Source organism: Zootoca vivipara, chromosome 2 (assembly GCF_965207765.1).
Source record: "Zootoca vivipara chromosome 2, rZooViv2.hap1.1, whole genome shotgun sequence".
Lineage (NCBI taxonomy): Eukaryota > Metazoa > Chordata > Lepidosauria > Squamata > Lacertidae > Zootoca > Zootoca vivipara.
In genome coordinates this window covers 115,483,814-115,511,652 of record NC_142584.1, presented here as the reverse complement: position 1 = coordinate 115,511,652, position 27,839 = coordinate 115,483,814, and the positions used below count along the sequence as shown (strand labels likewise).

General features: G+C 45.8%; 2 protein-coding genes and 1 pseudogene across 5 annotated transcripts; 1 reads left to right on the top strand and 2 right to left on the bottom strand.

Annotated features, from left to right (window-relative positions):
- Nucleotides 1-227: 227 nt before the first annotated feature.
- Nucleotides 228-6,055, bottom strand: LOC148687139 (zinc finger and SCAN domain-containing protein 31-like). Of its 2 annotated transcripts, none has more exons than XM_088664254.1 (4): nucleotides 5,908-6,055; nucleotides 4,114-4,642; nucleotides 3,127-3,265; nucleotides 228-251 (listed from the first exon to the last, which is right to left on the bottom strand). In XM_088664254.1, the coding sequence occupies exons 2-4, from the start codon at nucleotides 4,549-4,551 to the stop codon at nucleotides 241-243; spliced, it is 588 nt and encodes a 195-aa protein (XP_088520380.1). In that variant the 5' UTR covers nucleotides 4,552-4,642; nucleotides 5,908-6,055; the 3' UTR covers nucleotides 228-240. The 2 variants fall into 2 exon arrangements, with proteins under 2 accessions (XP_088520380.1, XP_088520381.1); XM_088664255.1 differs by having other exon boundaries at nucleotides 3,127-3,250.
- Nucleotides 6,056-7,285: 1,230 nt separating this feature from the next.
- LOC118081230 (uncharacterized) lies at nucleotides 7,286-15,338 on the bottom strand. Of its 2 annotated transcripts, XM_088663976.1 has the most exons (6): nucleotides 15,107-15,338; nucleotides 12,747-13,258; nucleotides 11,910-12,027; nucleotides 11,009-11,070; nucleotides 10,033-10,153; nucleotides 7,286-9,259 (listed from the first exon to the last, which is right to left on the bottom strand). In XM_088663976.1, exons 2-6 carry the CDS (start codon nucleotides 13,194-13,196, stop codon nucleotides 8,319-8,321), a joined length of 1,692 nt encoding a protein of 563 aa, XP_088520102.1. In that variant the 5' UTR covers nucleotides 13,197-13,258; nucleotides 15,107-15,338; the 3' UTR covers nucleotides 7,286-8,318. The 2 variants fall into 2 exon arrangements, with proteins under 2 accessions (XP_088520102.1, XP_088520103.1); XM_088663977.1 differs by lacking the exon at nucleotides 15,107-15,338 and having other exon boundaries at nucleotides 12,747-14,244.
- Nucleotides 15,339-17,829: 2,491 nt separating this feature from the next.
- LOC132591365 (uncharacterized) lies at nucleotides 17,830-27,817 on the top strand (annotated as a pseudogene). The gene is made up of 5 exons (XR_015948525.1): nucleotides 17,830-17,993; nucleotides 19,514-20,323; nucleotides 23,217-23,349; nucleotides 24,700-24,951; nucleotides 26,651-27,817. The product of XR_015948525.1 is annotated as an uncharacterized LOC132591365 (transcript).
- Nucleotides 27,818-27,839: the final 22 nt, after the last annotated feature.

The window sequence follows — 27,839 nt, the reverse complement described above, 5'->3', positions numbered from 1 at the left end:
GTGAGGCTCCTCTTGCGTGTGAAGCTTTTCCCGCACTCCAGGCAGGTGTACGGTTTTTTCTCCGCGTGATTTCCTTGGTGGTGGTCGGTTAAAGTCCTCTTCCTGCTGGAGATTTTGGGGCACTTATGCTGAGAGGCCACAACCCCAGAATTCTCAGCCATGGATTCTTTGCGGTGTAGGGTGATTTTGCCTGGATGTAGCAGGGTCCGCTCCTTTTCGGTGAAATGTACAGGCACTGCCTCAAAGGAAACCTGAGAAGGAAGGAAGGAAGGAAAACAAAGAGATATATATATATATAATGTAACAGTTCTTATTCTCTTAACCATACATCGGCAACCTCCGGCCCATGAGCCGGATGCAGCCCACAGAGGCCGTTTATCCGGCCCATGAGCCGCCCAGTCACCGAGCCGCCCGCTCAGCAAGTCCCCCACGTGCTGTACTAAACCAGCATGGTGCGGTGCAGGGACTCGTCGAGCGGCGCCGGAAATGGCGCAATTTCCGGCATCTGCACAGCCGCAGAAGCGATTTCTGGCACTGCGGACATGCGCAGAAGTGATTTCCGGTGCCCCGGACATGGGCAGATCAGAAATCACTTCTGCACATGTCCGGCCCAAGGACAATAGTCCATGAGAATGCTCCAGCCCACAGCCAGAAAATGTTGCCGACGCCTGCTCTTAACAGTTAATGCAACAGCAACCCTCGATTTTATTTTTAAGGGGGGCAATTTGAGAATGAGTTATTAACAGTTAATGGACTTCCTCCACATGAATAGGAGTTCACTTTTTGAATCCTAAGAATGATATGTCATGAGGGGGAAATCAGGATTCTAGAGATGCTTAGGTGGGGCATGGCCAAAACCATGGTTAGCCTGCATTGAATCAAAGCTTGGTTTCTAAACTATGGTTAGACCGAACCATGGTTTGGTGCGATGTTTTTCCAAGTCCCCCCCCCAATGATTATTAATAACATTTATTTTATTAACAACAACAACAACAACAAAAGGGCAAACATAAGAACGGGGGGGGGGGGGGATCAAGAGTTTTAAACAATAAGGTGTCACAGCCTGGAAGGACAAAAGTACAAAGATACAGGGCAGTTCTAAATAGATAAGAAACTTTTCTCTTGTGATCCGCCCAGAGAACTTTGGATGTGGTGCGGTATATAAATTTAATAAACTCTTTGTATGTGTCCCTTGACAGTTCTGCCACTGCTAAGTGTGGTCCGACAGCTGATTCCGCCAGGGCAATAATGGGGGAATTGGGCCTTTAGGGAGTGGCATTGGCAGTGGGCAACTCTGACAGGCGGAAAGGGAAAGAGGCAATTCTTTCAGGAACAGGGAGACAGGCTGCAGGCAGAGGAAGCCAGAGAATCCCAGCGCTGTCACTCTTACCTGATCCGGTTGCCCAGAAACCATTTCCATTGGACCGGAAGGGAGAGATGAAGTAGAACATATAGCTGGCATACTTGGCTCATCTCCTATGAGGGGTACAAAGATATAAGGATGATCAACAAATTACTAACAAATATCTGTTGGAAATGTAAAGGAAAAGGCGGCAGCTTTTATCATATGTGGTGGTTGTAACGGATTAGCCCCAGGATGGAAGATTTATTACACCCTGGATTAGAAAGAGTTAATCCACCTCCAGCTTAACTGACAGCGCATCTTTAGGAGGCCGGATGGTGCCCGGTTTAAAAAGGAGGGAATAACCGTTTTGGCAGTTGGAGGGGGGGGGGAGTGTGGTTACGAAGAGGGAAGAAGGAGGGTGTGGGGCCAGGATAGTGGTGGTTTAGGTTAGGCTTAGGATAACTTGAAGTCTGACAGAGTTAATGTATAATGGTAACTAAGCTTGTAAACTTATGCATTGTTAAGAAAAGAAAACCCTATGTTCTCAAGAAAATAAAATTCATCTTCTTTTTGTGCCAAAGAGTATCGTCTTGGTTATTCCAGCAGCGTATTAAAACTCAGAGAGGTGGAAAAGAAAAGGGGATAGTTTGTGTCCTAGAGTCACACAGAAAGGGCAGTATGGTGAAAACCTAGAGGGCCACAAGTTTGCCAGGGTGATATGGCAGACTGATACAGTGGGGATCTGAGTTGAGGGAGTCCCTGTTCTGTAGGCAAGAGGTTGTTCATTCAAATAGCCCTGAGTGTTTGTGAGATCAGGCCACGAAAGCTGGAATTAGACTCTCTTTACTGAGAAGCCCAGAATTGAGGGGTTTATTTTAAGGCGTAAGGAATTGAGTGGGGATTGCTTTACCCCTGTACCCTTTCGTCTCATAATCTATTGTCAACATCGGCGAGGGGGTTCGTCGCAGTGGTCTTGTAAGGTAATAAAAGCATTCTGGGAAATGATATATAATGAAATGAAACAAATGTCCAAATTAACTTTTTTAAAAAAAACCCAGAAGTTTTTTTAATTAGGAATTATAGGTGCTGATATTCCAAGGAAGCAGAAAAGACTTTTTTATGTATGCGACGACAGCCGCATGGATGCTACGAGCCCAGAGATGGAAAGAAGATAAAGTCCCTACCAGAGAAGAATGGCAAATTAAACTGTTGGACTGTGCCGAAATGGCAAAACTGACTGGAAAGCTCAGGAACTTTGGAGACCACTGTAAACAGATGAAAATATTAGCAGGATTGCAATAACACTTGTAATGTAGCAAGTACTAGGGAGACAATGGAGTTATATAAAAGATATATTATTGGAAAAGATGCAGTAGAAAAGGTTTAATAATAGGACCCGGGGAGGGGAGGTGGGAAGTCTGGAGATTCGGTGTAACCTGTAAATGTGTATGTTTATGGGTGTATTGTTATTATTTTCTTAATTTGTAAAATCAAATAAAAACTATTTCAAAAAAGCAAAAAACAAAAACAAATTACTAACATGTGTCTAGTGAAATGTGTTGGTCTGGTCTGGTCCAAAATCCTGTTCTCAAGGTGGCGAACCAGATACCTACAGGAAGCGCCCCCGCAAGCAGAAACTAAGCACAATAGCACCCTCTCTGCTTGCGATCCCCAACAATTGCTATTCAGTGGAATATACTGCCTCCGATTGTGGAACGAGAGCATGGAGCCGTCGTGGTGAGAGGAAGACCAAGCTGATATTTTATCCTGTTAGCCCTTACTCCGCAAAGTGGCGTCTTCGTCCTCCTCCTGCTTAATCAACCTGGACAGAAGCCTCTGCTCAGAGTCCACTGGGGCCGTGTTCTGTACCTTGGAGAAGTCAGTGGCTTCTTCCGCAAACAGGCCCTGAAATACAAAGACCTAGTAGGGTTACAAGAGGAATGTGTGAGCGTGGATTAGAAAAGGCCTCTGTGGGCCATTCCATTAAAAAGCGGTGGTTGTTTTTTCCAATGTAACAGCGTTTGTCCACAGGCAGCTTTCCGGGTCATGCAGCCAGCATGACTAAAACGTTTCTGGCACAATGAAACACCGTGACGGAAGCCAGAGCGCACAGAAACACCGTTAACCTTCTTGACACAGTGGCACCTATTTATCTACTTGAACTGGCATGCTTTCGAACTGCTAGGTTGGCAGGAGCTGGGAACGAGTAATGGGAACTCACCCCGTCGCGGGGATTCGAACCGTTGACCTTCTGATCGGCAAGCCCTAGGCTCTGTGGTTTAGACCTTTGACTGGACTTAACTGTCCAGGGGTCCTTTTACCTTTTTACAAGGTGACCACACCAAACTCATGGTCTCTTACACACAAACCTCTCCTGATTCACATATTCATCCCTCCTCCCACCCCAAATCCATCTCCTGCTCTCCTCCCTCTCTCCCTCTCTCTCTCTCTCTCTCTCTCTCACACACACACACACACAGATTTTTCCAGTGTGGGGCAGTCAAAGGAAATGCCGTTAAGGATGAATGAAATGGGCTAATTTCTCACCAAAAAATGGAAGAATTGTGTTTATGTTTTTGCCTCAGTTTCTTAGAATGTTAGGAATCTACTTTTTTTAAAAAATGATACCTGGGAATCTGGAGATTATGGTTTATCCCAGAGGAACAGGGGCTGCAGAATTGGACCAAGCCTGGGTTCCAGATTCCAAGGCTGGTGGTCTGGAGCCTGTCGAACCTGAATTGGGACCCTTGGGCATGAACACTTCTCACCTGCTGCCGTTCCTGCTTCACATCCTCTTGTTGGCTAAGGAGGAAACCTTCGGCCAGGGCCACCGCCTGGGAACTGGTCTCCACTCTGCATCTCCTCACCCAGTTCTCTATCTCCAGGGGGAGGACAGCCAGGAACTGCTCCAGGACCACCAGGTCCAGCATCTGAGCCTTGGTGTGTCGCTCTGGCTTCAGCCACTCGCGGCAAAGATGGTGGAGTCGGCTGCACGCCTCCCGGGGCCCCTTGGCCTCCTGGTAGCAGAACCCCCTGAAGTGCTGGCACGGCACATCAGAGCTGAGGGTCTCCTCCTTGATTATGACCTTCCGCACATTTCTGTCCCATAATTCCCCGCTGTGCCCGCATCCGACGGCGTCGGTGCTCCTTCCTGCTTCAGGGCTCACTGCGTTCTGCTCCCACAACTTCGCTTCCTGCTCCAACATGGCTGAAGGGTCGCTTCTGCAATAGTCTCTGTCTTACGGCAAAGATTGGCTGTGCATGTGGCGGCGGGGTGTGGGGGGAGGAAGCCAAGCCCTGCAAAGTGAACGAGATGGTCTGCGAGGGGAAAACTCTTGCTAGTTACAAAGCTACAGTTCCCAGAGGGGCTTAGAATTCATAGAACTGTAGAGGTGGAAGAGACCCTGAGGGCCATCTAGCCCAACCCTCTGCAAAAACAGGAATCAACCCCCCTTCCCAGTGAATTCTGGTAATTGCAGCTCTGTGAGGAAACAGGGAATCTCCCAACAGCTCTCAGAGCCCTTAACAAACAACAGCTCCCAGAATCCTGTGGCTGTTTAAAATGGTATCAAATGGGGATGCAACTAGAATTATTTGGCTGTGTCTGTAATTGGTTGTGGATCCACTTAGTGTCTGGCAGCCCTGCTTTCTGCCTTATTTCACTGAATATTATTGGATGGATCTAGTTTGTTTTCCCCAGCCCAGTCCTCACATGCGCTTCCCTGCCTTTTCTTCCCCACATCCCTGGCTGTGCTCTCAGCCAAGAGTGCGTTCGCTCCCCTCTTGGGGATGTTTTCCTCCCCCTCCTCAGTGCTAGAAATCCCCTGGGCACATTTCGGCCTTACGGAGATCTCTGGATGCCAGGTTGGCAACTGACATCTCCATCTGGCTGGCCCCTCCAGCTTTCTTATGCAGGTCAGCAGAAGATCTCATTTACTGCATTTATATCCTGACTTTTTCTCCAAAGGGCACATGGTTTAACCTCCCCCCCCCCTCAGTTAAACCCTACAACAACCCTGTGAGGCTGCCAAAGGCCACCCAGTGAGCTTCATGATGGACCAGAGCATTCCAAACTTTTCATGTTGGAGACACACTTTTAAAGACACGTATCATTTCGCGACACGTTGATTCAGTTTCGCAAGCAAACCAGAGGTTAAACTAAACCCTTTCCAGCTCCAGGAGGAACGTGACAAACATTCGCAAGACACACCTACACACTGCAAACGATGTGTCGCAACACAATTTGGAAAGCTCTGCTCTCACCACTACACCGCACTGCCTTCCTACAGTATTTCTGCAATGGGGCAGCTGGAAAAAATCAAGCGGGGAACTAAATATGGGGAGAACGCATTTCCTCCCTCCCAACTCTGCAATTCTATGATTCTATGCCACCTATCCCACCACCTGAAACCCTGGAGAGCTGCTGCCAGCCAGTGTCGGCAATATTAGGTGGCCCCATTGGTCTGACTCAGTGCAAGACAGTTTTTAAGCCTTTTCTCCTAGCCTCCACTGCACCTCTGCAGGTCTTCCCTTCCACCCAGGAAAATGGGGAGGGGGCTCACCAGACCCCCTGAAGCTGGAAACCTCAAGGGAAACTCTTTCCACAACGCTGGGAAAACTTTATCCCAGCTCGAAGCAACAACCAGCAACAACTCCTTTGCTTCTTCCCTACGCACCAGCCTCCAAGGAGCGATCAGCCAGGCGGGAGGGGGCGGGGCCTCCGCTTTCGGAGGACCAAGAGCCTCCACCCGCCAATTTCCTTCCTATCTAGGAAGCTGCCTCCAAGCATCGGTGCATTTAACCCTTTGTAGTCCAAGCAGCAAAAAAAAGGCAGTAAAAACCACAATACGACAAAACACGCTAAAAACTTCATAGCCAAAGAAGTGGGTTGTTGTTGCTGTTTAAAAAAATCCTAAAAGTTATATAATGCTTGCTTGCTTAATAATAATAATAATAATAATAATAATAATAATAATAAATTAAAATTATCAGTAAAAAACAAGCGTTTACTTTTCTAAAAAAAATAAAATAAAATTAGTGTTAAACTAAAAAAGGATTTAAAAACACATGCCAACATTCTACATATCTGAGCAGATAATGTTTATAGCAGGCCCCGTAAAGAGAGTGCAGTGACAGGGCCTGTCTGATCTCAATAGGCAGGGAGTTCCATATATAGGATCCGATAATTTTTTTAAAATAACTAGCTGTACCCGGCCATGCGTTGCTGTGGCTCAGTCAGCCCCCCCCCCCCCCGTTTCCCAGGAGAAGTGGATGACATAACGACACCCCTCTCTCTGTTGGTCCCGGGGAGTGATGTCATCTGCGACAGTTTAAAAGAGAGAGAGAGAGAGAGAGAGAGAGAGAGAGAGAGAGAGAGAGAGAGAGGGGGGGGGGGTCTCTGCCCTAAAACATTTACAATCAAGAATGCTGGCATGGGGGTTCACAGAAAGGACTAGTTCAGTTTCAGCAAGTTTACTTTTTGCTTCAGAAATTTATACACCGCTGGACCGTAAACAAATGAAGGAATTTCAGATGGAAATTCCCAGGTGTCAAAAAAGGTTGTTCATGTATCCAGTGGTCCTCAACCCCTGGGCCATGGACCGGTACCGGGTCATTAAATACAATTAAATTAAAATTATTAAATCAAAACAATCTAAATAAAATAGAAACAATCAACGTCCCCTCCTCAGCGGGCGGTGAAACAATCAACGTCCCCCCCTCAGCGGGCCGCAGTAAAGTGATCAAACGTTGACTGGTCCGCGGCGATAAAAAGGTTGGAGAGCACTGATGTATGCTACTACTGCGACCCGTGTTTTGTTAGCCGAAAAATGGAAAACAAGCGAGGTCCCAGCCAAAGAAGAGTGGCAACTTAAGCTGAAAGAATATGTGCATCTTGCAGACTTAACATATAGAATAAGAGAACAAGAAGAACATACGTTTAGAGAAGATTGGAAAATGTTTATTGAATATTTTTTTGGGAGGGAATTGCGTATACTTGAAAACATTAAGCAGCATTAAGATAAATTCAACAGAGTAAATAAGTTTTGATGGATGTAATAATGGAATACTGAATGGTTTAGTTTATGTAAAATATGCAGGGATTTATGATAGGCAAAATGAACCATGGAAAGAGAGGAAGGGAAGTCATTGATACTTTAAGGATGTTTAAATGAGTATTTTAATTTGTAAAACAGAAAATTTAATAAAAATATATATAGAGAGAAAAGAATGAAGCTATACCATTACAGTCATACCTTGGATCCCGAACACCTTGCGAGACGAATGTTTTGGCTCCCGATCGCCACAAACCTGGAAGTTATTGTTCCGGTTTGTGAACGTTCTTTGAAACCTGAACATCTGACAGGACTTCCATGGCTTCCGATTGGCTTCAGGAGCTTCCTGCAGCCAATCAGAAGCCATGCCTTAGTTCCCAAATGTTTTGGAAGTGGAACGGACATCTGGAACAGATTCCATTCGACTTCCGAGCTACGACTGTATTGAGAAAAGCGGTTTAAAAAAACCCCTTTGAAACAAATGTTAAAATAATTAAAATTAGTGATAAACTAAAAAAACCCATGAAAACACACACTTCAACATTCTAGATATCTGGACTAAGATTCAGTACATCCACAGTCAGCCATTCAGAAACCGAGCCAAGGATTTTGGGGAGGCCTGAAATTCATTCTACGCTTTTGGCCTTTGAAGGTTTCCACACTGCAGGGTTGCCAACTCAAATAAAATCTTCAGGGGGCCCAGGTAAGCTCTGCCCCACATAATTGATTACAAGACACATTAGAATGGTAATGTCCATCAACTGGGGGGGGGGGCAGCCTCCTCAAATATTTTAATAGGGGGCAAAGGGACCTCAGCCCCTAGGAGTTGACTCCTAAGCCACACTGTGTGGGTTCTCTGATGTGCAGTGAGGGTTGCCTTTGGACTACAAAATTTCCCCCATGAGCTCCATGTGTTCCTGTTATTCTCCCGTATGACGTCGCTGGTGGTCAGTGAGGTTTTTCCTGTAATTGTAGCTTTTCTCACATTGCAGGCATTTGTATGGCTTTTCTCCTGTGTGACCCATTTGATGCACAGCGAGACTTTTCTTCTGCGTGAAGCTTTTCCCGCACTCTGGGCACGGATATGGTTTCTCCCCCGTGTGACGTCCCCGATGGTCAGCCAGACTCGCCCCGTCGCCGAAGCCTTTCCCGCACTCGAAACATTTGTATGGCTCCTCCCCGCAATGCATCCTTTCGTGCCTTCGAAGGTTCGAGAGGACGCTGAAGCTTTTCCTGCACTCTGGGCACTTATAGGGCTTCTCTCCCGTGTCGGATCTTTGATGGGAACGGAGAGTTGCCTTCACACTGAAGCTTTTCCCGCACTCCGGACAGGTATATGGCTTTATCCCCGTGTGGGATCTCTCATGTGTGGTGAGGTGTGCTGTCTGCGTGAAGCTTTTCCCGCACTGCAGGCATTTACAGGGTTTCTCCCCAGTGTGAGATCTCTGATGTGCAGTAAAGTGCCCCTTCTGTGTGAAGCTTTTCCCGCACTGCAGGCATTTATAGGGCTTCTCCCCCGTGTGAGATCTCTGATGTATAGTGAGGCTTTTCTTCCATGTGAAGGTTTTTCCACAATCTGGGCATGTGTAGGGTTTCCCGCCCGCGTGATTTCTCTGATGGATAGTGAAACTCCTCTTCCAGTTAAATCTTTTCCCGCACTCCAAGCAGGTATAGGGTTTCTCCCCCGTGTGGTTTCTTTGATGATCTGTTAAGGTTCTCTTGTCACAAAAGCCTTTCCCACACTCTAAGCATTTGTAGGGTTTCTCCCCTGTGTGCATTCGATGATGGGAAGTGAGATTTCTGTGGTGGTTGAAGGTTTTTCCGCACTCCAGGCATTTATATGGTTTCTCCCAGGTGTGGGCTGTTAGATGAGAACAAAGTGTTATTTTCACATGAAAGCTCTTTCCACATCCAAAGCAGTTATATAGGTTTTTTCCCTGCATCGGTACATTTTTTCCTATAGAGGGTAAGTCCTAATGGAAAGCTCTCAAAGAATCTTTGGACTTTGTTCTGTAACACATTGCTACACCCTCGGAAGAGCAGGAGACTCTTAATTTCAGAGTCATGGGTTCGAGCCCCACGTTGGGCAAAGGATTCCTGCATTACAGGGGGTTGGACTAGATGATCCTCAGGGTTCCTTCCAAATTTACAATTCTATGATTCTAACTGGGAATTTTGGCGTGAGCCTACATACTGACTTCCACAAAGGGAATTCCTGCCCAAGATCAGATTGGTCTATTATTATTATTATTATTATTATTATTATTATTATTATATTAATAATTCGGCTCCAGGGACCATGCATTCGTTCCATAAGACGCACAGAAATCTCCTCTTACTTTTCAGGAGGAAAAAAGTGTGTCTTATGGAACAAAAAATACGGTACATATTACCATAGAAAGGCGTTATGCAAATTGAAAGTGGAATGAAAGTGAAAAGTCAGCAGATAATTCCATCCCTAAGATGCACTCAGGGAGCTTTCTGATGCTCATGTGCAGAACATGTCTTTGCAATGAACTGGATTCCCACCCTCCCTCCCCATCTAGCCCTTATAAGGGATTAACATGGGGACGCCTATTTTGTTTGCTCTCTGACAAGCTGACGTGATGAGCCACACAGGAAAGGCAGCCTTACCCAGAGAGGCCACGATCCCGCCATTCTCCGCCATGACTTCCCTGTGCAGGGCTCTTTGTCCCAGATCCAGCAGGGCCCACTCCTCCTCAGTGAAATGCACAGCCACCTCCTCAAAGGACACCTGGAATGCAAATATAAAATAAAACCTCTTGCGGTTAACGCACATAGTCCTGCCCCCTGGCTAAGCAGCCTCAGGGTCATCTTAAGATCTAGTTTTAATTTAATCTGCCCCAAGAATCGCTGGTCCAATTTTATAGAAGTACTATTGAAACTGTTCTCTGTAATTCCATCACTGTCTGGTATGGTACAGCTTCTAAGCTGGATAAGAAGAGGCTCCAACGAGCAGTAAGAACTGCAGAGAGGGTAATTGGTGTTAGTTTGCCTCCAACAGAGACACTTTATGCCGCTCGAGTCAGGAAGAGAGCAGAGAGAATTGCTGTGAGACCCTTCGCATCCTGGTCATCACCTGTTTGATTTACTCCCATCTGGATGTCGGTATAGGACTCTATTTACAAAAATGTCTAGGCACAGGAATAGCTTTTTTCCTTCTGCCATCAAATTGTTGAATCTGTAGTTGTGGGCGGAAGGGAGGCCAGTTGGTGGTAATGGGTCTTTTCGCTGTGCTGTTGTATTGTGAGGGGAATAGTGTTTGTATGAGGTACGTTTTTTATTTACATTGCAATGTAGTCAAAGCAAAATTCCAAGTATGGTTGATACTTGGCCAATCAATCAATACTTTATTGCGGCCATAGGCCCATATATAGATGTCAACACAAAATAATGTCCTCCCATCAGCTGTCAAAGGAATAAACAGCTATTTGACTTTTAGAAGACATCTGAAGGCAGTCCTGTTTAGGGAAGTTTTTAATGTTTGATGTTTTATCATGTTTTTAATATTCTGTTGGGAGCTGCCCAGAGTGGCTGGGGAAACCCAGCCAGATGGGCAGGGTATAATAATCATCATTATTACTCTTACCTGATCCACTTGCCCAAAAGATGCTTTTGCCAGACGAGAAGGAAGGGAAGCTGGCATTTCTCCTGTGAATGGCAAAAAGGTGTAAGGAAGGCCTTACAGACTAATGGAATTTGAGGCTGGCTGAAGATCAATATCCCAATATGCAGAATCAGAATTTCCTTCAATTTTTATTTTCTTTTTAAAAGCCTTTTAATACATTTTGCATTTTTCCTATTCACCGTTTCTGGGTATCTTATTTTGAGAGTTGGAAGCAAAGATTTTCCTCCCACATGAGCCCCCCCCTTTTTTAAAAAAGTGTGGATATATGAATTCTTAAATTGTTGAAAGGAAACATTTGCTTGAACTCAGCATTTCCACAGCACCCAGCTCAAGGGAACACCAAAGCAGACCACAGATTTATTTATTTATGTATTGTTTCCTGTATTTATATTTATGTATTGTTTCCTGTATTTTTTCCTCCAAGGAGCTCAAGGTTGTGCATGTAACTCTCCCTCTCCCCGCATGTAACTCTCCCGCTCCCCATTTTCTCTCCCCAACAACCCTGGGAGGTTTGGTTAGGCCAAGACACAGGGACTGATCCATCATGGCTGAGTGGGGATTCGAACTCAGGTCTCCCAGGTCCTGGTCCAACAGCCTTACTGCCTGAAACATTATTAAACCTCAGGGGAGCCCTTACAAGGTCTGGTCAAAGGTCCATCGGGTTTAGCATAGCATTGTCAAAGTAGCCAACCACCAGATACTCAGCGGAAACCTGCAACTAACCCCCAGCACTTTCCCCAGTTGCAATTTCCGGGAGAAAATATTCGGAGGGAATGCAACCCCCTTTGACAGTGGAGGGAGAGTAGGGAGCCACTGTGGCAAGAGGGAGGCCACACCGAAATCTTATCCTGTTCGTCTTTACCCTGCAAGGTGGCGTCTTCGTCGTCCTTCTTGCGCTTGGACAGAAAACTCGGCTGGGAGTCCACGGGGGCCGTATTCTGCACCTCAGAGAAGTCAGTTGCTTCTTCCGTAAACAGACCCTGCAATGCAAAGAGCCGGAAGTTCTTTACTTTCTAAATCTTATTTTTCTGTCTTTCTCATTAAACTTATTTTCTATTTATAAATTTCTTTCTTTTTCCTTCTCTATTTCTCTCTCTGCCCTTTTTTTGTGTTTTTATTGCATCTATATAAAAGTATTGTTTGTTTTTTTAAGAAAGGGAAAAAATATCAAGTTTGGTGTTTTTCCTCTATAAACCTTAATAAAATCTATTTAATTTTAAAGAGAGAGAGAGAGAATCAGACCAGTCTGGTGCTTTGGAGTTCATTGCTGGCAATTTGGGAGACCATGCCCTCCCAGATGGGTTAGACATATATATAAATGCTTTTTAAAAAGTTTTAAAATATACATGTATATTGAATTTGTCATTAGCTCATCATCACCATCTAGTGTCACATTTGTATTAAAACATTATATTTGTACAGTATTATAAAATTGGAATGTGGAAAACAGGAAAACAACGAGAAGAGCAGGAATGAGATATTGAAATATGCTTCAGAGGTCCAGACTATGGGGAGTCCGGAAAAAAAAACTTGACAATTTGGATGACAATTTGGTTTTTTTTATTTTAGTTTATTGTTTTTAATTGGAATATTGTATTTGGAACATTATAATTGGCTGTTTGTATTGGAAAACTAATAAAAATGATTTTTTTAAAAAACCAAAACATTATATTTGTAGCTGTATAGCCCCAACTCTCACCTGCTGTTCTTCCTGCTTCTTCTCCTCTGCCCGACTCAGGAGGAAACCTTCGGCCAGGGCCACCGCCTGGGAACTGGTCTCCGCTCCACATTCCCTGACCCAGTTCTCCATCTCCGGGGGGAGGACAGCCAGGAACTGCTCCAAGATCATCAAATCCAGGATCTGAGCCTTGGTGTGTCTCTCCGGCTTCAGCCACTGATGGCAAAGATAGTAGAGCTGGCTGCAAACCTCTCGGGGCCCCTTGGCTTCCTGGTAGTGGATCGGCTTGAAGAGCTGAGGTTCCATCTCTGAGGCGAGAGTCTCCTCCTGGACCGGCATCTCCTGCCTGGTTCCGTCCCAGAATCCCCCACTGCTTCTACTCCCGGCAGCACCATGCCTTCTTCCTGGATAAGGGACAGCTGAGTCTTCGTCTCCCATCTTCTGCTTTTGGTCCAAGGCTGTCCCCATCATGGCTCAAGGCAAAGACCGGCTGCATATGTTGGGGGCGCAGGAAGGAGAGAGGATGCTAAGCCCTACGAAACAACAAGTTGTTCTGCGAATAAGACTCCTTATATTCTTATTTTCTGGAATAAAACTTATTCCCCGACTGCATCGTCAGTAAGTTGGATGGATAAACACCAACCAGATATTCTTTTGGGAACTATACCTAAACTGTATAGAAATTTATTTATTTATGCTACTATAATGGCAAGAATGTTACCCGCCTATACAGGTGAAACTCAGAAAATTAGAATATCTTCAAAAAGTGCATTTATTTCAGTAATGCAACTTAAAAGGTGAAACCAATATATGAGATGGATGCATGACATGCAAAGCAAGATATGTCAAGCCTTTATTTGTTGCAATTGTCATTATTTGTCGTTAGGCGGGTCAATTATAAATGGAATGTAATTAATGAAATGTAATAGCGATGTTTATTTTTGTATTGCTGTAACTATTTGTTTTATTACTGTGGAATTTCCAAAAGTAAGCATTTGTAAAAATTAAAATTAAAATAATAAGTTGCATTACTGAAATAAATGTACTTTTCAACGATATTCTAATTTTCCGAGTTTCACCTGTATGCTGGTCTATGACAGTAATAAAGATTTGATTGATTGATTGATTGATGTCACTAGCCCCAAAATGGAAAGCAGCAGAAGTCCCTGCAAAAGAAGAACGGACACAGAAACTTAGGGAATATGCAGAAATGGAATAGGGAATCAAGATAATAAACTTTTTTAAAAAGAATGGAAATGGTTTATTGAATATTTACAGATAAACTGTAAACAGATAAGAACATTGGCAGATTTATTGTAATAACCTGCAGTTTCATAAGAGTATATATTTAAAGTGGTTGAGCAAATTAAGTTGATTTGGATATGCAGAAGATATTAAAAATAGAGTTAAGGAACCACAGAAAGAGGGGGGGGAGGAAGCAAAGTTTCGAAATGTTAAGGTGATGGTAAATTTGATGAAATGTATTAATCTGAAAAGTATAAATAAAATTTTTAAAAAAGAAAAATGAATACAAAAACTACACATTTCTAGTTTATTTCACATGCTTAGTCTATCAAAAATCATATATGGGGTTCTCTGTTGTTTCCTTGTAAAGACTGGCACCGACCCATGACAGGGCCTTTTCGGTGGTGGCTCCCCAGCTGTGGAAATATCCTCCCTAGTGAAGTGAGCCTGTCTACATCATTATTAAAACATATTTTGCTGGAAGCCGCCCAGAGTGGCTGGGGCAACCCAGTCAGATGGGCAACATATAATAACAATAACAATAACTGTTTATCCAGGCATTTGGGGGCTGAAGAATACTACTCCTGGCAACCCTGAGATCATGGGGTGGAATCATAGAATTGTAGAGCCTGGAGGGAAACCAAGGATCATCTAGTCCACATCCATGACAGACAAATGCTCTTAAACTGAAGCTTCTTTTAAAGTGCTGCTGTTTTAAAACCGCTGAGCCTGACAGCTGGATCAGACCAGGGGCCTATCGAGCAGGATTCAAACACAAGAGTCCTCTCCCCACTTTTCATGCATCACTGGGGGGGGGGAAGGCTGGATGACCCTCAGGGCACCCCCTTCCAAATGTACAATGCTATGATTCTAAAACTGGGGATATCAGGAGCATTGCTGTGGAGGCAGAGCACGACCACCCTCATTTGCCATGGATTTGTCCTCTTTTAAAGCTACCCAGGTGGAAGTGAGTTCCAATTGCGCACATCTTCCCTGAAAACATAGCCCCTGTGGCTAGTGGCCCCTGGTCACTTTATCCCCCATTCTGAATAGGTCAGGGAGAGGTTGAGGGTCCCTGCAGTTCTGTGTGGGTCTCCTTCCCCCAAATTGCACAACCAAGAGATGGAAACACTCACCAGACCCCCCAGACCCTGTTCCCCGCCAAAGTCCAAAATATCTCTGGTCCTGAAGCAGGTTTCTGCAGGCAGAAGCAAGAACCGTCTCCAAGCTTGCAAATTCCCAGGCTTTGCTCTCTGCATCAAAGCTCCAGCTCCTCTCCAAAGATCATTTCTTTTGCAAAGCAGGGTTGAAGGTGCGCAAGATGCCTTTGCGTTCTCCCTCTTTCTGGAGGAGCCCCTCCCACTCCGCTTCCCCAAATGCCTTTCCTCTCTAGCATCCCACCGCTTCTCAGTGCATTTAACCCCTTCAGAGAGCAGGCAGCAATAATAATATTATTAATAATAAAAATATCTCCCTGTACCTGGGGGAATCTTCAAGGCTGCATTGCAAGCGATGGCAACGTACTTCCCTGGGAGGGAGACCGGACATAAGGTTGGGTTTGCAAAGCAGAATCCGAGGAAACATTTTTTTTAAAGGAAGAATTAATAAATAACATGGGCTCTGTTGTGACTAAGCTAGCAGGAAGGCTGGCGGATAGAGCTGCCTTGGAAAGTGACGGAATTGCCTTCGTCGGAGGTTTTAATACAAAGGTTTTTTTACCTCTGCCAGGGGTTCATAGAATGGTTGAGTCAGAAGGGACCCCGAGGGTCATCTAGACCAACCCCACTGCAATGCAAGAATTGCTTTGCCCAGTGTGAGGCTCAAGATTAAGCAAGATTAAGGAATCAGCCACATTAGTAAAAAAACAGCGCTTTGAATGCGTTATAAACATGCAACACCAGGTGGCGCTGGAGAGCAAAAAAATTCTTTGCAATTTGACATAGGTTTTTTAAAATTATTATTATATCAGTTTAATTTCTGACTTATTTATAGCATTTCCTCCCCCTGTGTGTAGATGCACCTTAAGAGTCTTGTGCTCCACTGACTGAGCCATACTTTTTTAAAAAAGTTTTTTTTTTAACCTTGGTTTTCGAACAGCTTGGTTCACAAACAACTTGGACCTCGAACGTCGCAAACCTGGAAGTAGGTGTTCTGGTTTGCGAACTTTGCTTTGTAAACTGAACATCTGGCATGGCTTCTGCAGCTTCCGATTGGCTGCAGAACACTGGAATGCATTCTGTTCAAAAACCAATATATGGCTATACTTTTCAGATTAATACATTTCATCAAATTTATCATCACCTTAACATTTCGAAGCTTTACTTCCTCCCCCCCTTTCCGTGGTTCCTTAAATTTATTTTTATATCTTCTGCATATCCAAATTAACTTAATTTGCTCATTTATGTATCTTCTTTATATATATACTCTTATATAGTTGCAGACATACAATATAATGCAGTAAATTATATTTTAAAAATAAGTATCGAACAAAATACTAAACATTAAGTAGAATATAAAAATTAAAAATGAAAATAACCATGCAAAATCTATATCTATATAAATGTAAAAAGGGCATGTGGGTGGGTCTCCGTTTTTCTCCGAAACCGGTTGATTGATTGCATTCAAATTCGGTCACAACGTCCCATGTGAATGTCTGAAGGATCTTATAAAGCTTCCTAAGACAAATGTCACACCTGGGCCACGTAAAACCCCAAAATCCCAGTGTTCAAGAACTCACAACTCACCCTAAAGTACATGCTAGCTAGGAAATAGAAGCCAGAATCAGGAGACCTTGCACAACAGCGGCCTCTTGTGGTGGCTACACTGGTACTGCAGATAGGAAAGCTTTCCTCTCCACAGCAGCTTGGCCTGGCTTTGCAGACTGGTAGAGGTTTGGAGACTAGGCTGAATAGAGGTGGGGGCTCTCCTGGGTGGGGGGTGGGGGGTGGGGGCGGGAAAGGTCACGGGTCGGGACAGGGTGGGGCCGATCACAGGGATGAATCCGGGGGGGGGGCTGAGGGGAAGAGTCTGAAGGGGGACTCTGAGGGCCCATTTAACAGACTAAGCCAAAGTGGGGCCTACAGGGGAGTCTGAAGGTGGACTCTGTGGGCCCATTTAACAGACTAAGCCACAGCAACGTGTGGCCAGGCCAGCTGGTAAACTATAATAATGCAATGTATAAAAATGGAATAACCCCGAAATATGAATAATAAATCTAAAATGTAATTTAAATGGGAAAATATTTTTTAAACCCAAAATAGTATGAAATATGAAATAATATGATACAATATGACTAATTAAAAATGGAATAGAATGGTAGAGTTGGAAGGGGCCACAAGGGTCATCTAACCCACATCCGTGAGATGAAGAGCTTCATGCTTTCCCGACTGAGTTCTAAAATGTAGCAGTGTCATGAAAAATGAAACAAATATTAAAGAACGAAAAATACCCTTGAGGCTATGATGCCATAAATAGGTATGTATCTGAAGAAAGCTCATGCCAATGACAAACTTAGTTGGTCTCTAAGGTGCTACTGGAAGGATTTTTATTTTTATTTTGTTTGACCATAAATAGAGGTGTGTGTGTGTGTGTGTGTGTGTGTGAGAGAGAGAGAGAGAGAGAGAGAGAGAGAGAGAAAGAGAGAGAGAGAGAGAGATGCACAAGGAGTTAAAGCAGAAAGAGACTGCGATTCCTAGCAAGGACCCTGCAACACGGGATGCTTTTCAACGCAGTAGCCCCTCTCCCCCCTCGCCCGGAAAAGTGTGCGTGCACACGCGTTGGGCGCCTGCTTTGGTGCACGGAGATTCCCGGGAAGGAAACGGAGGTCGGGGGAGGGGGACTGGGCGCGTGGGGGGCGCTAATTAGCGAAAGAGGCAATCAAGGGGGGCTCCTCCCCCGCTCCCAGCATCTAGATGGGCACCTATTGTCAGGGGAGGGCCGTGTGTTCCCGTTTGGGGAGGAGAGTGGGGGGCTGGGGGAAAGGCTCTTTTGCAGATTTGTGCGCAGCAAACCGCCGCTGAAAAGGTGCGCTAGAAGACGACTATGCTGCCCTATGTATTGTTATTAGAATAATTCATTTGAAAAGGTTGGAGCAGGCAGTGCTGCTATATTATCATGAATCATGTTGATGCTGTACTGTATTGCCGTTGTTTTATTTGGCGACTCTGCTGCTGTATAATCATATTTATTCCTAACAAAATAAAAAAATTCCTTCCAGTAGGTGCTACTGGAAGGAATTTTTTAAAAATTTTGTTTCAACTATGGCAGACCAACACGGCGGCTACCTACCTGTAACTATATTTATTCCTATATATATTATTTGATTTTACAAATTCTTTCACACAATTAATATTCTTGCATGTTAACATATTAGAATTCTACACAAGATTCTTCCGAATCTTAGGACTCCCCCCCCCCCCAAAGGTTCTTTAAGTAACCTTTTTAGCTGCATATTTTAGGTCAATCCAATTGACAATCCTCCATTGTATCCAAATTATATTTATTCTTCTGGAGACAACTATGCAGCTGTATTATTGCTTGAAAAGGTGCTGTATTGATTCGAAACAAAATAAAAAAAATCCTTCCAGTAGCACCTTAAAGCTAAAGGTAAAGGGACCCCTGACCATTAGGTCCAGTCGTGACCGACTCTGGGGTTGCGCACTCATCTCGCATTACAGCTTCCAGGTCATGTGGCCAGCATGACAAAACCGCTTCTGGCAAACCAGAGCAGCACACGGAAACGCCATTTACGTTCTCGCTTGGAGTGGTACCTATTTATCTACTTGCACTTTGACGTGCTTTCAAACTGCTAGTTTGGTGGGGATTTGAACCGCCGACCTGATCAGCATGCCCTAGGCTCTGTGGTTTAACCCACAGCGCCACCCGTGTCCCCTTCTTCAGATACACACGAAATGCACATGAAAGCTCATACCAATGACAAACTTAGTTGGTCTCTAAGGTGCTACTGAAAGGAGTTTATTTATTTTGTTTCGACTTCGGCAGACCAACACGGCTACCTACCTGTATTGTTATTGTTATTATTAATGATACAGTAGTACCTCGACTTACGAAGACGATCTGTTCTGCGGCCGTCTTTGTAAGTCGAGGTTATTGGTTCTCGAAGCGCTGCTATGGCGCATGTGCAAAGCACGATTTTGCACTTCTGCGCATGTGCTGACCGCGCACACATTTTTTTAAAGAAAAAAAGCACTGGCCATGAGTAACTTAGGCCCATTTATTTTGATGGGTTTGCTCTAAATTCTGCTGGATTCTTGGCTTTTAGCTTCTAATTTTGTTGTAATAGAGACCCTGTTCATTTAATCGTACGTGGTACACACCACTTAAGGGAATTCTGAAATGTTATGTGGTTTCTAAATCAATTTAATTGAATAGACCTGGAGCAGACCAGGAAGCTATTAATCTCAGGATTGTTGGTTTGAGCCCCACATTGGGCAAAAGATTCTTGCCTTGGACTAGATGGTCCTTGGGTTCCCTTCCAACGCTACGAATTTTACGATCCTGTGATCTTTCTTTGCTATATCCAGGGAGCTACCCCTTTCGTGATGGCCTAGAATGTGGCGGCATCAACGGCCACGACTCTGGGTTACTCTGGGTCCCTCAGGAGGTGGAACCGGCATGAAAATGGACCCAGGAAGCTGTCCGCAAGGGGAGGCACTGGATGGCAGTGGGAAGGACCCCCTTGAGACCGCCGGAGAAGTCGTCCAAAAAACACCAGACGCAACCTTAGTTAAACAAGAGCCCTGCGAGGGTTTGCTTCAACACTGGGAAGCCCAATGGCAGGAGTTCCTGAAGATGGTGGAGTCCCCTCAGCCCCTCAGCCCCACTGGCCCATTGCTGGAGGAGCCCAAGCCATGGGGCGACCCCAAAGCCTTCCTGGCCACCTTTGAGCAAGTGGCCGAAGCCTGCCGGTGGCCCGAGGACGAGTGGGCAGCCCGGCTCCTGCCGGCCCTCAGTGGCGGAGCCAAGCAGGCTTTCCTTGCACTCGAAGCCCGAGACAGGGAGGATTATGGGAAAGTAAAGACGGCCATCTTGCGCTGGGATGCCTTGAGGCGGGAGAAGCAGCGGCAGCGCTTCAGGGGCTTCTGCTACCAGCAGGCCAAGGGGCCGAGGGGGGGGCCCATAGGCAGCTCCGGGAGCTTTGCCAGGCGTGGTTGAAGATCGAGAGGCACAGCAAAGAGCAGATCCTGGAGCTGCTGGTCTTGGAGCAGCTCCTGGTTGTCCTTCCGGCTGACATCCAGAGCTGGGTCAGGCAGTGGGGGCCGGAGACATGTGCCCAGGCGGTGGCCCTGGCTGAGGAGTTCCTCCAGAAGGATGCCGAAAGGATGGAGAAGCAGGTGAGGAGGAAAATGATTTACAGGTGGTATTTAACTCCCAGTTGGCTTGCTAAGATCTTTAAGACTGAAGCAGGTAAGTGCTAGAGATGCAAAGAGGTGGAGGGAACTTTCTTCCACATGTGGTGGACATGTAAAAGGGTAAGAAGGGTATTGGGAAATCATCCATAATGAATTGGGGAAAAAATGTTCAAAAGCACCCCCCCAAAAAACCCCCGCAGAGTCCTTTTTGTTGGGGATAATTCAGATGGAAATTTCCAGCTGTCAAAAAAGGTTATTTATGTATACCACTACTGTGGCCCGTGTTTTGTTAGCCCAAAAATTGAAAACCAGCGAGGTCCCAACCAAAGAAGATTGGCAACTTAAAGTGATGGGATATGCACAGCTTGAAGACGTAACCTATAGAGTAAGAGAACAAGAAAAACGTGTTATTAGAGAAGATTGGAAAACATTTATTGAATATATTGGGGGGGGGGTTGTGTACACTTGAAAATGTGGGCAGAATTCAGATAAATTTTGGAAATAAATTTTGATGGATATAATAATGGGATACTGAATAGTTTAGCTTTTGTAAAATATGCAGGGATTTATGTTATGCAAAATGAAGCATAGAAAGAGAAAATGGGAAGCCATTGAAATTTTAAGGATGTTTAAATGAGTATTTTAAATGGTAAAACAGAAAGTTTAATGAAAATTATGTATAAAAAAGAAAGAGAAGCAGGCGAGGAGGTTTCAGGCGGCTGAATGGGCCAGGTTCGGCAGAGAGACGATGGCGCAAATCACGTACACCTCAGCGTAGAAGAGGGGAGATGCAGAGCTTGTGTAGGATAAAGGCTGTAGCTCGGGTAAAACGTCTGCATTGCTAAAACAGAAGGTCCCAGATTCAATCCCCCATGCTAGGGGAGACCTCCATCTGAAATGGTGAAGAGCATCTGCCGGTCAGTGTAGACAATACTGAGCTAGATGGATCAATGATCTAAATCAGGTTGCAGGCAGGCAGGGAGTATGTCGCATCAGTTTTCCTTATTATAATTATGCTATCGTCTAACGCTCCATTCACACTGCGGTACCTGCGGTGTTATGGAAATGTGGCTTTTCGATCAATGTACTCAGACCAAGCGGGCTACAAGAATAAAATGTCAAGGAAATAAACAGCTATCTGACTTTTAGAAAACAGCTGATGGCAGCTTTCCAGGGCCAATCAGCCAGCCGGAAGTTGCGCCTTGGTTTGCAAACGTTTTGGAAGTTGAATGGACTACCAGAACGGATTGAGTTCGGGAGCCAAGGTACCGCTGTACTTTGACACAGAACTCGCAGGCCGCACCCTGAATTAAATTTTCGTAATGTAAATTAAAATATATTTCATATCATACAATATATGCCATATATCTAGAGAGAGAGTTTGTGTGTGTGTGTTAAATGCACATCAGGTTTAATATATTTAATTGTTAAACCAATTTAATATAGAAAAGATGTATGTGTTATCGTTAACAACGTATGACACCAAAATATTTTCTTAAGGCTTTAAGATGTTTTTCCCCTCAAACGTTTTCAAGGGCTGCCAAAAGAGGCCGTTCGGGATGCAGGTTGGTCCATGCTGCCTTAAATTGTTGTTCTTATCTGCCCAAGGCATGATGGAGAGTGGCAACAACCAGGACGAGATAGACATAATATTCTACAAGGACAGGAAGAAACATCATGGATGGAATAATTGTCACCCACCGGAAGAACAAGGATATAGTTTGAATGTTTCATCTGTAGCTTTATAAATCACTAGCTGGCCCTGCACGCGTTGCTGTGCGTTAGTCTGTGAAATGGAGGGTAATAGCCCCCCTTCAGATCCCCCTAAGCCTCAGAGTCCCCCTGAGTCGAGGCGAGATACTGTGGAGAGGGCAGGTTTCATCCCTGTGCCTCCCCCCACCCTGTGCCTCCCCCCACCCTGTTCTGACCCATTACGTATCCCTGCCCCCTATTCGGCCCCCCATCCCCCCCCAGGCAGGCCCCTACCTCCACTTGGCAATGTTGGGCCTTGTTGCTGGAAAAGGCCTGTTTTCAGTTGGTTTGGTCTTCAACACCTCTGCCAGATGGATGGATGTGAGTGGTGGATCTCGTGGTGGAGGCGTGTGGGTGTGGTGTAGATTTCACAGGAAGGGAGGAGGTGTACTGTGGGAGGAAATCCACTTGAGGGCGCTGTTTTACTTTGTTGAAAAAGAGGTTTGTACCTGCGGAGGTGTGGCCTGGATCGCTGTGTCAAAATTTCAGGACGATCGGTCAAGTGGTTACGGAGAAAAGTGGATCCCACACTTTTTTTGTGTCAGTACAAATGGAAGTTGTTAATATTGCAGTTGTTGTGTAAGCGATTGATATTTTGACTGGAGTGCAATTGAAATTCATAAGAGTTTGGAATGCAGAAATAAAGTAAGTAATCAAACCATCAATTCTAGCACGCGGGGAGCCACCTAAATTATATCATTTGGCATCTGAATGATTGGGATTATAATAATAATAATAATTTATTATTTATACCCCGCCCATCTGGCCGGGTTCCCCCAGCCACTCTGGGCGGCTTCCAACAAAACAGAAATTCTAAAATACAGAAATCCATCAAACATTAAAATACAGAAATCCATCAAACATTAAAAGCTTCCCTAAACAGGGCTGCCTTGAGATGCCTTCTAAAGGTCTGGTAATTGTTGTTCTCTTTGACCTCTAGTGGGAGGGCATTCCACAGGGTGGGTGCCACTACCGAGAAGGCCCTCTGCCTGGTTCCCTGTAACTTGGCTTCTCGTAGTGAGGGATTAGTAATTTTATTATAATTTGGCATTGTTATAATGAGGCTATTATTGTAATTGAAAACCTATAAAACTTATAAATTGTTGCTCTCGCCCGTTTCCAGGTGCTCACTCTCCTCGCAGAGGCGGCTGTCAGTTTCACGGGGCCAAGTCAGGCTCCTGTAGATGCTGACCAGAAACAGCTCAGCATGGCAGCCAAGCAGGAGGACTATGGCAGCGGGGAGGCCGGTGTACTAGGTGAGCCTTGTTACCTGCCTGACTTCCCAGCTGGAGCGGAGATAATCCCAGCAGAGCTCAGTCCGGGATCAGGCAGTGCAGCTCAGTGGTGCAGAGCATCTGCACGGCACTTGAGAGGTTGTAGGTTCGAGGCTCTGTATGCTCAGCTCCAACAGCGAAATCTGCTTTCAGGCTCCCAGCTCCCCTCAGCCCCTTCTGGGAGCTCCAAATTCATGGAGCCAACCGTGCCTACTATCTACAGTGGCTGTGTTCTACCTCCACTGCTGGAGGCAGCTCAGTCGGTACAGTGTGAGACTCTTAATCTCAGGGTTGTGGGTTTGAGCCCCATGCTGGGAGAAAGATTCCCTCATTGCAGGTGGTTGGACTAGATGACCCTCGGGATCCCTTCCAACTCTACGGTTCTGCATTACTGGGAATCACAGATAGGGCTCAGCCCAGTATACCTGAAGGAGTGTCTCCTCCCCCATCGTTCAGCCCAGACACTTGAGATCCAACTCCAAGGGCCTCCTGGAGGTTCTCTCGCTGCGAGAAGTGAGGTTACAGGGAACCAGGCAGAGGGCCTTCTCGGTAGTGGCGCCCGCCCTGTGGAACGCCCTCCCATCAGATGTCAAGGAAATAAACAACTATTTGACTTTGAGAAGGCATCTGAAGGCAGCCCTGTTTAGGGAAGTTTTTAATGTTTGATGTTTTATCGTGTTTTTAATATTCTGTTGGGAGCCGCCCAGAGTGGCTGGGGAAACCCAGCCAGATGGGCAGGGTAATAATAATAATAATAATAATAATAATAATAATAATAATAATAATAGGGCTGTTGCACTTGGGTGCTCCTTTAGGATCAGGTCAGTAGGCACCTTTCTCCAAAGGAGATGTCTTTCTCCAAATGTTTGCATTGTTGGTTAATCCATTGGAAAGACAGTTTTGTAGCTCATTAAGAACATTGGAAGAGAGTTTCCTGGATCAGGCCAATGGACGGTTAGTCCAGCATCCTGTTCTCACAGTGGCCAACCAGAGGCAGGATTCAAGCACAAGAGCTCTCCCCCCTCCTGTGGTTTTCAGCAACCGTCGTTCAGAAGTATTGCTTCCTCCAGTTGTGGGGGCAAAGCGTAGCCACCAATAGTCCTTTTCTCCATAGAATAATAGAACTGTAGAGTTGGAAGGCGTCCTAAGGGCAATCTAGTCCAACCCCCCTGCAGTGCAGGAATCTCGACTCAAGCCTCCAAGACAGATGGCCTTCATGAAGGTTCTTTCCTTATGTTCTCATTTCAAAATCTGATTTCATTGCCCCTGGCCCCTGCTCTTTGCTAGGGCTGACCATACGTTTGTGATTGGGATGACTCTCTTTTCCCCTAGCTGCTGAAGGCTGTGTTGATGCTTGCGAAGAAGCAAAATACTCTCCTGGCAGTCTGGAGCCATTGGGGCTTCACGGACTGCCTCCAGAGAGGGCAGAGCAGAGCACCTCCCCGTGGCATAAGCAGGAGAATCGGCACAGGAGAGAGAGCCGTCAGGAGATCGACCCAGAGAAGACCACATGTGGATCCATTCCTTTTAGAGGAGATCCCAGTGATGTTGGCAATGTCATGATCCAGCAAAGAATCTCCAACGGTAAGAGACGGGAGACATATTCGATGGGTGTTAATTCACTCCAAGTAAAAATTAACAGACCTAACTTAGCTTCATTCATCAACGAGTCTGGTGTTGTTGTTGTTTAGTTGTTTAGTCGTGTCCGACTCTTTGTGACCCCATGGACCAGAGCATGCCAGGCACTCCTGTCTTCCACTGCCTCCCGCAGTTTGGTCAAACTCATGTTCATAGCTTCGAGAACACTGTCCAACCATCTCGTCCTCTGTCGTCCCCTTCTCCTAGTGCCCTCAATCTTTCCCAACATCAGGGTCTTTTCCAAGGATTCTTCTCTTCTCATGAGGTGGCCAATATTGGAGCCTCAGCTTCACAATCTGTCCTTCCAGTGAGCACTCAGGGCTGATTTCCTTAAGAATGGATAGGTTTGATCTTCTTGCAGTCCATGGGACTCTCAAGAGTCTCCCCCAGCACCATAATTCAAAAGCATCCATTCTTCGGTGATCAGCCTTCTTTACGGTCCAGCTCTCACTTCCATACATCCCTACTGGGAAAACCATAGCTTTAACTATACAGACCTTTGTCGGCAAGGTGATGTCTCTGCTTTTTAAGATGTTGTATAGGTTTGTCATTGCTTTTCTCCCAAGAAGCAGGCGTTTTTTAATTTTGTGACTGCTGTCACCATCTGCAGTGATCAAGGAGCCCAAGAAAGTAAAATCTCCCACTGCCTCCATTTCTTCCCCTTCTATTTGCCAGGAGGTGATGGGACCAGTGGCCATGATCTTAGTTTTTTTTTTATGTTGAGCTTCAGACCATATTTCGCACTCTCCACTTTCACCTTCATTAAAAGGTTCTTTAATTCCTCCTCACTTTCTGCCATCAAGGTTGTGTCATCTGCATATTTGAGGTTGTTGATATTTCTTCCAGCAATCTTAATTCCAGTTTGGGATTCATCTAGTCCAGCCTTTCGCATGATGAATTCTGCATATAAGTTAAATAAGCAGGGAGACAATATGCAACCTTGTCGTACTCCTTTCCCAATTTTGAACTAATCAGTTCTTCCATATCCAGTTCTAACTGTAGCTTCTTGTCCCACATAGAGATTTCTCGGGAGATAGATGAGGTGATCAGGCACTCCCATTTCTTTAAGAACTTGCCATAGTTTGCTGTGGTTGATACAGTCAAGTGCTTTTGCATAGTCAGTGAAACAGAAGTAGATGTTTTTCTGGAACTCTCTAGCTTAATGCTAACGTTGGCAACATTAAGATAAATACAACAGTGTAAATAAGTTTTGATGGAAGTAACAATGGAATACTGAATGGTACAGTTTATATAAAATATGCAGGGATTTATGTTGTGCAAAATGAAACATGGAAAGAGAAGAAGGGAAGTAACTGATATTCTAAGGTTTTCTAAACTGTAATTTTATACACACACACATAGCTTTTTTTCTAAAATAAAGATTCACAGAATGTTTAAGGGGTATGTGTACTGCTGCATACCCCCAGAAAAAAGTTTTCTCTCTCTCTATATATAATAAAGCAACTAATAAATTAAATTAATAAGCAAAATTAATTAATTAATTAACAAGCAAATTACTGTAATTAATAAGCAAAAATACTAGTAATACCAGCTGCTGGGAATCACAAATGAACTCTAGATGGTTGGCTCTTGCTGTCCTCATACATGCCTCTTTCCTTTCCTTCTTTTCCCCACATTCTGTTAGACGGCAGGCAGGCGAGAGCGTTCGAAGGGAAGCACAGCCGGCCGGGGAGCCTGGAGCGAGGGGAACAGTACCCGATGCCTCCCAGGTGCTCGGGAAACGACCCCTCTCTCTCGGGGCACGAAAGAGCACAAGCTCAGAAAGCTCCCTACCAGTGCGGTGAGTGCGGGAAGGGCCTCAGCCGCAAGGACAACCTGACCCGGCACCAGCAGATGCACGCGGGGAAGAAGAAGCCCCACCAGTGCTCTTCCTGCCCCAAGACCTTCCGGGATAAGTCTCACCTGATCCGCCACGAGAGGATCCACACGGGGGAGAAGCCCTTCAGCTGCGCCGCCTGCGGCAAGAGTTTCAGCTGCAACTCGTACCTGGTTGTCCATGAGAGGATCCACACGGGTGAGAAGCCATACGCCTGCTCCGCCTGCGGCAAGAGCTTCAGCTGCAACTCGTACCTGCTCCGCCACCGGCGCATGCACACGGGCGACCGGCCCTACAAGTGCGCCGCGTGCGGGAAGCGCTTCGCCTGCAGCTCCAACCTCATCCTTCACAGGCGGACCCACACTGGCGAGAGGCCCTACGAGTGCGCCTCCTGCCCCAAGACCTTCCGCCAGAGGTCTCACCTGATCTTCCATGAGAGGATCCACACCAAGGAGAAGCCCTTCCAGTGCCTCGCCTGCGGGAAGAGCTTCGGGCGCAATGCCCAGCTGACACAGCACAAGAGGAGCCACACGGGGGAGAAGCTCCACAAATGCTCCGTCTGCGCCAAGCGCTTCAGCTGCGCCTCCTACCTCATCCAGCATGCGAGGATCCACCAGCGGGACAAGCCCCACAAGTGCCCCGACTGCGGGAAGAGCTTCCGCCGGAGTGCCGAGCTCTCCTCGCACCGCAGGATCCACACGGGGGAGAAGCCGTACCGGTGCTTCGAGTGTGGGAAGACCTTTGGCTGGAGCGCGGGCCTCACGTTGCACCGGCGGACCCACACGGGTGAGAAGCCCCACAAATGTGCGGCCTGCGGGAAATGCTTCAGCTGCAAGAGACTCCTCCTCATGCATGGCAGGGTCCACGTCGGGGAGAAGCCCCACGAGTGCTCTTGACTGCGGGGAGAGCTTTGTTTTGAACTTGCATCTTGCGAGCCGCGAGAAAAACCCACACAGAGGAAGCCGTGTGAACTGATGCTGGCCTGCTTGTCGTTGCG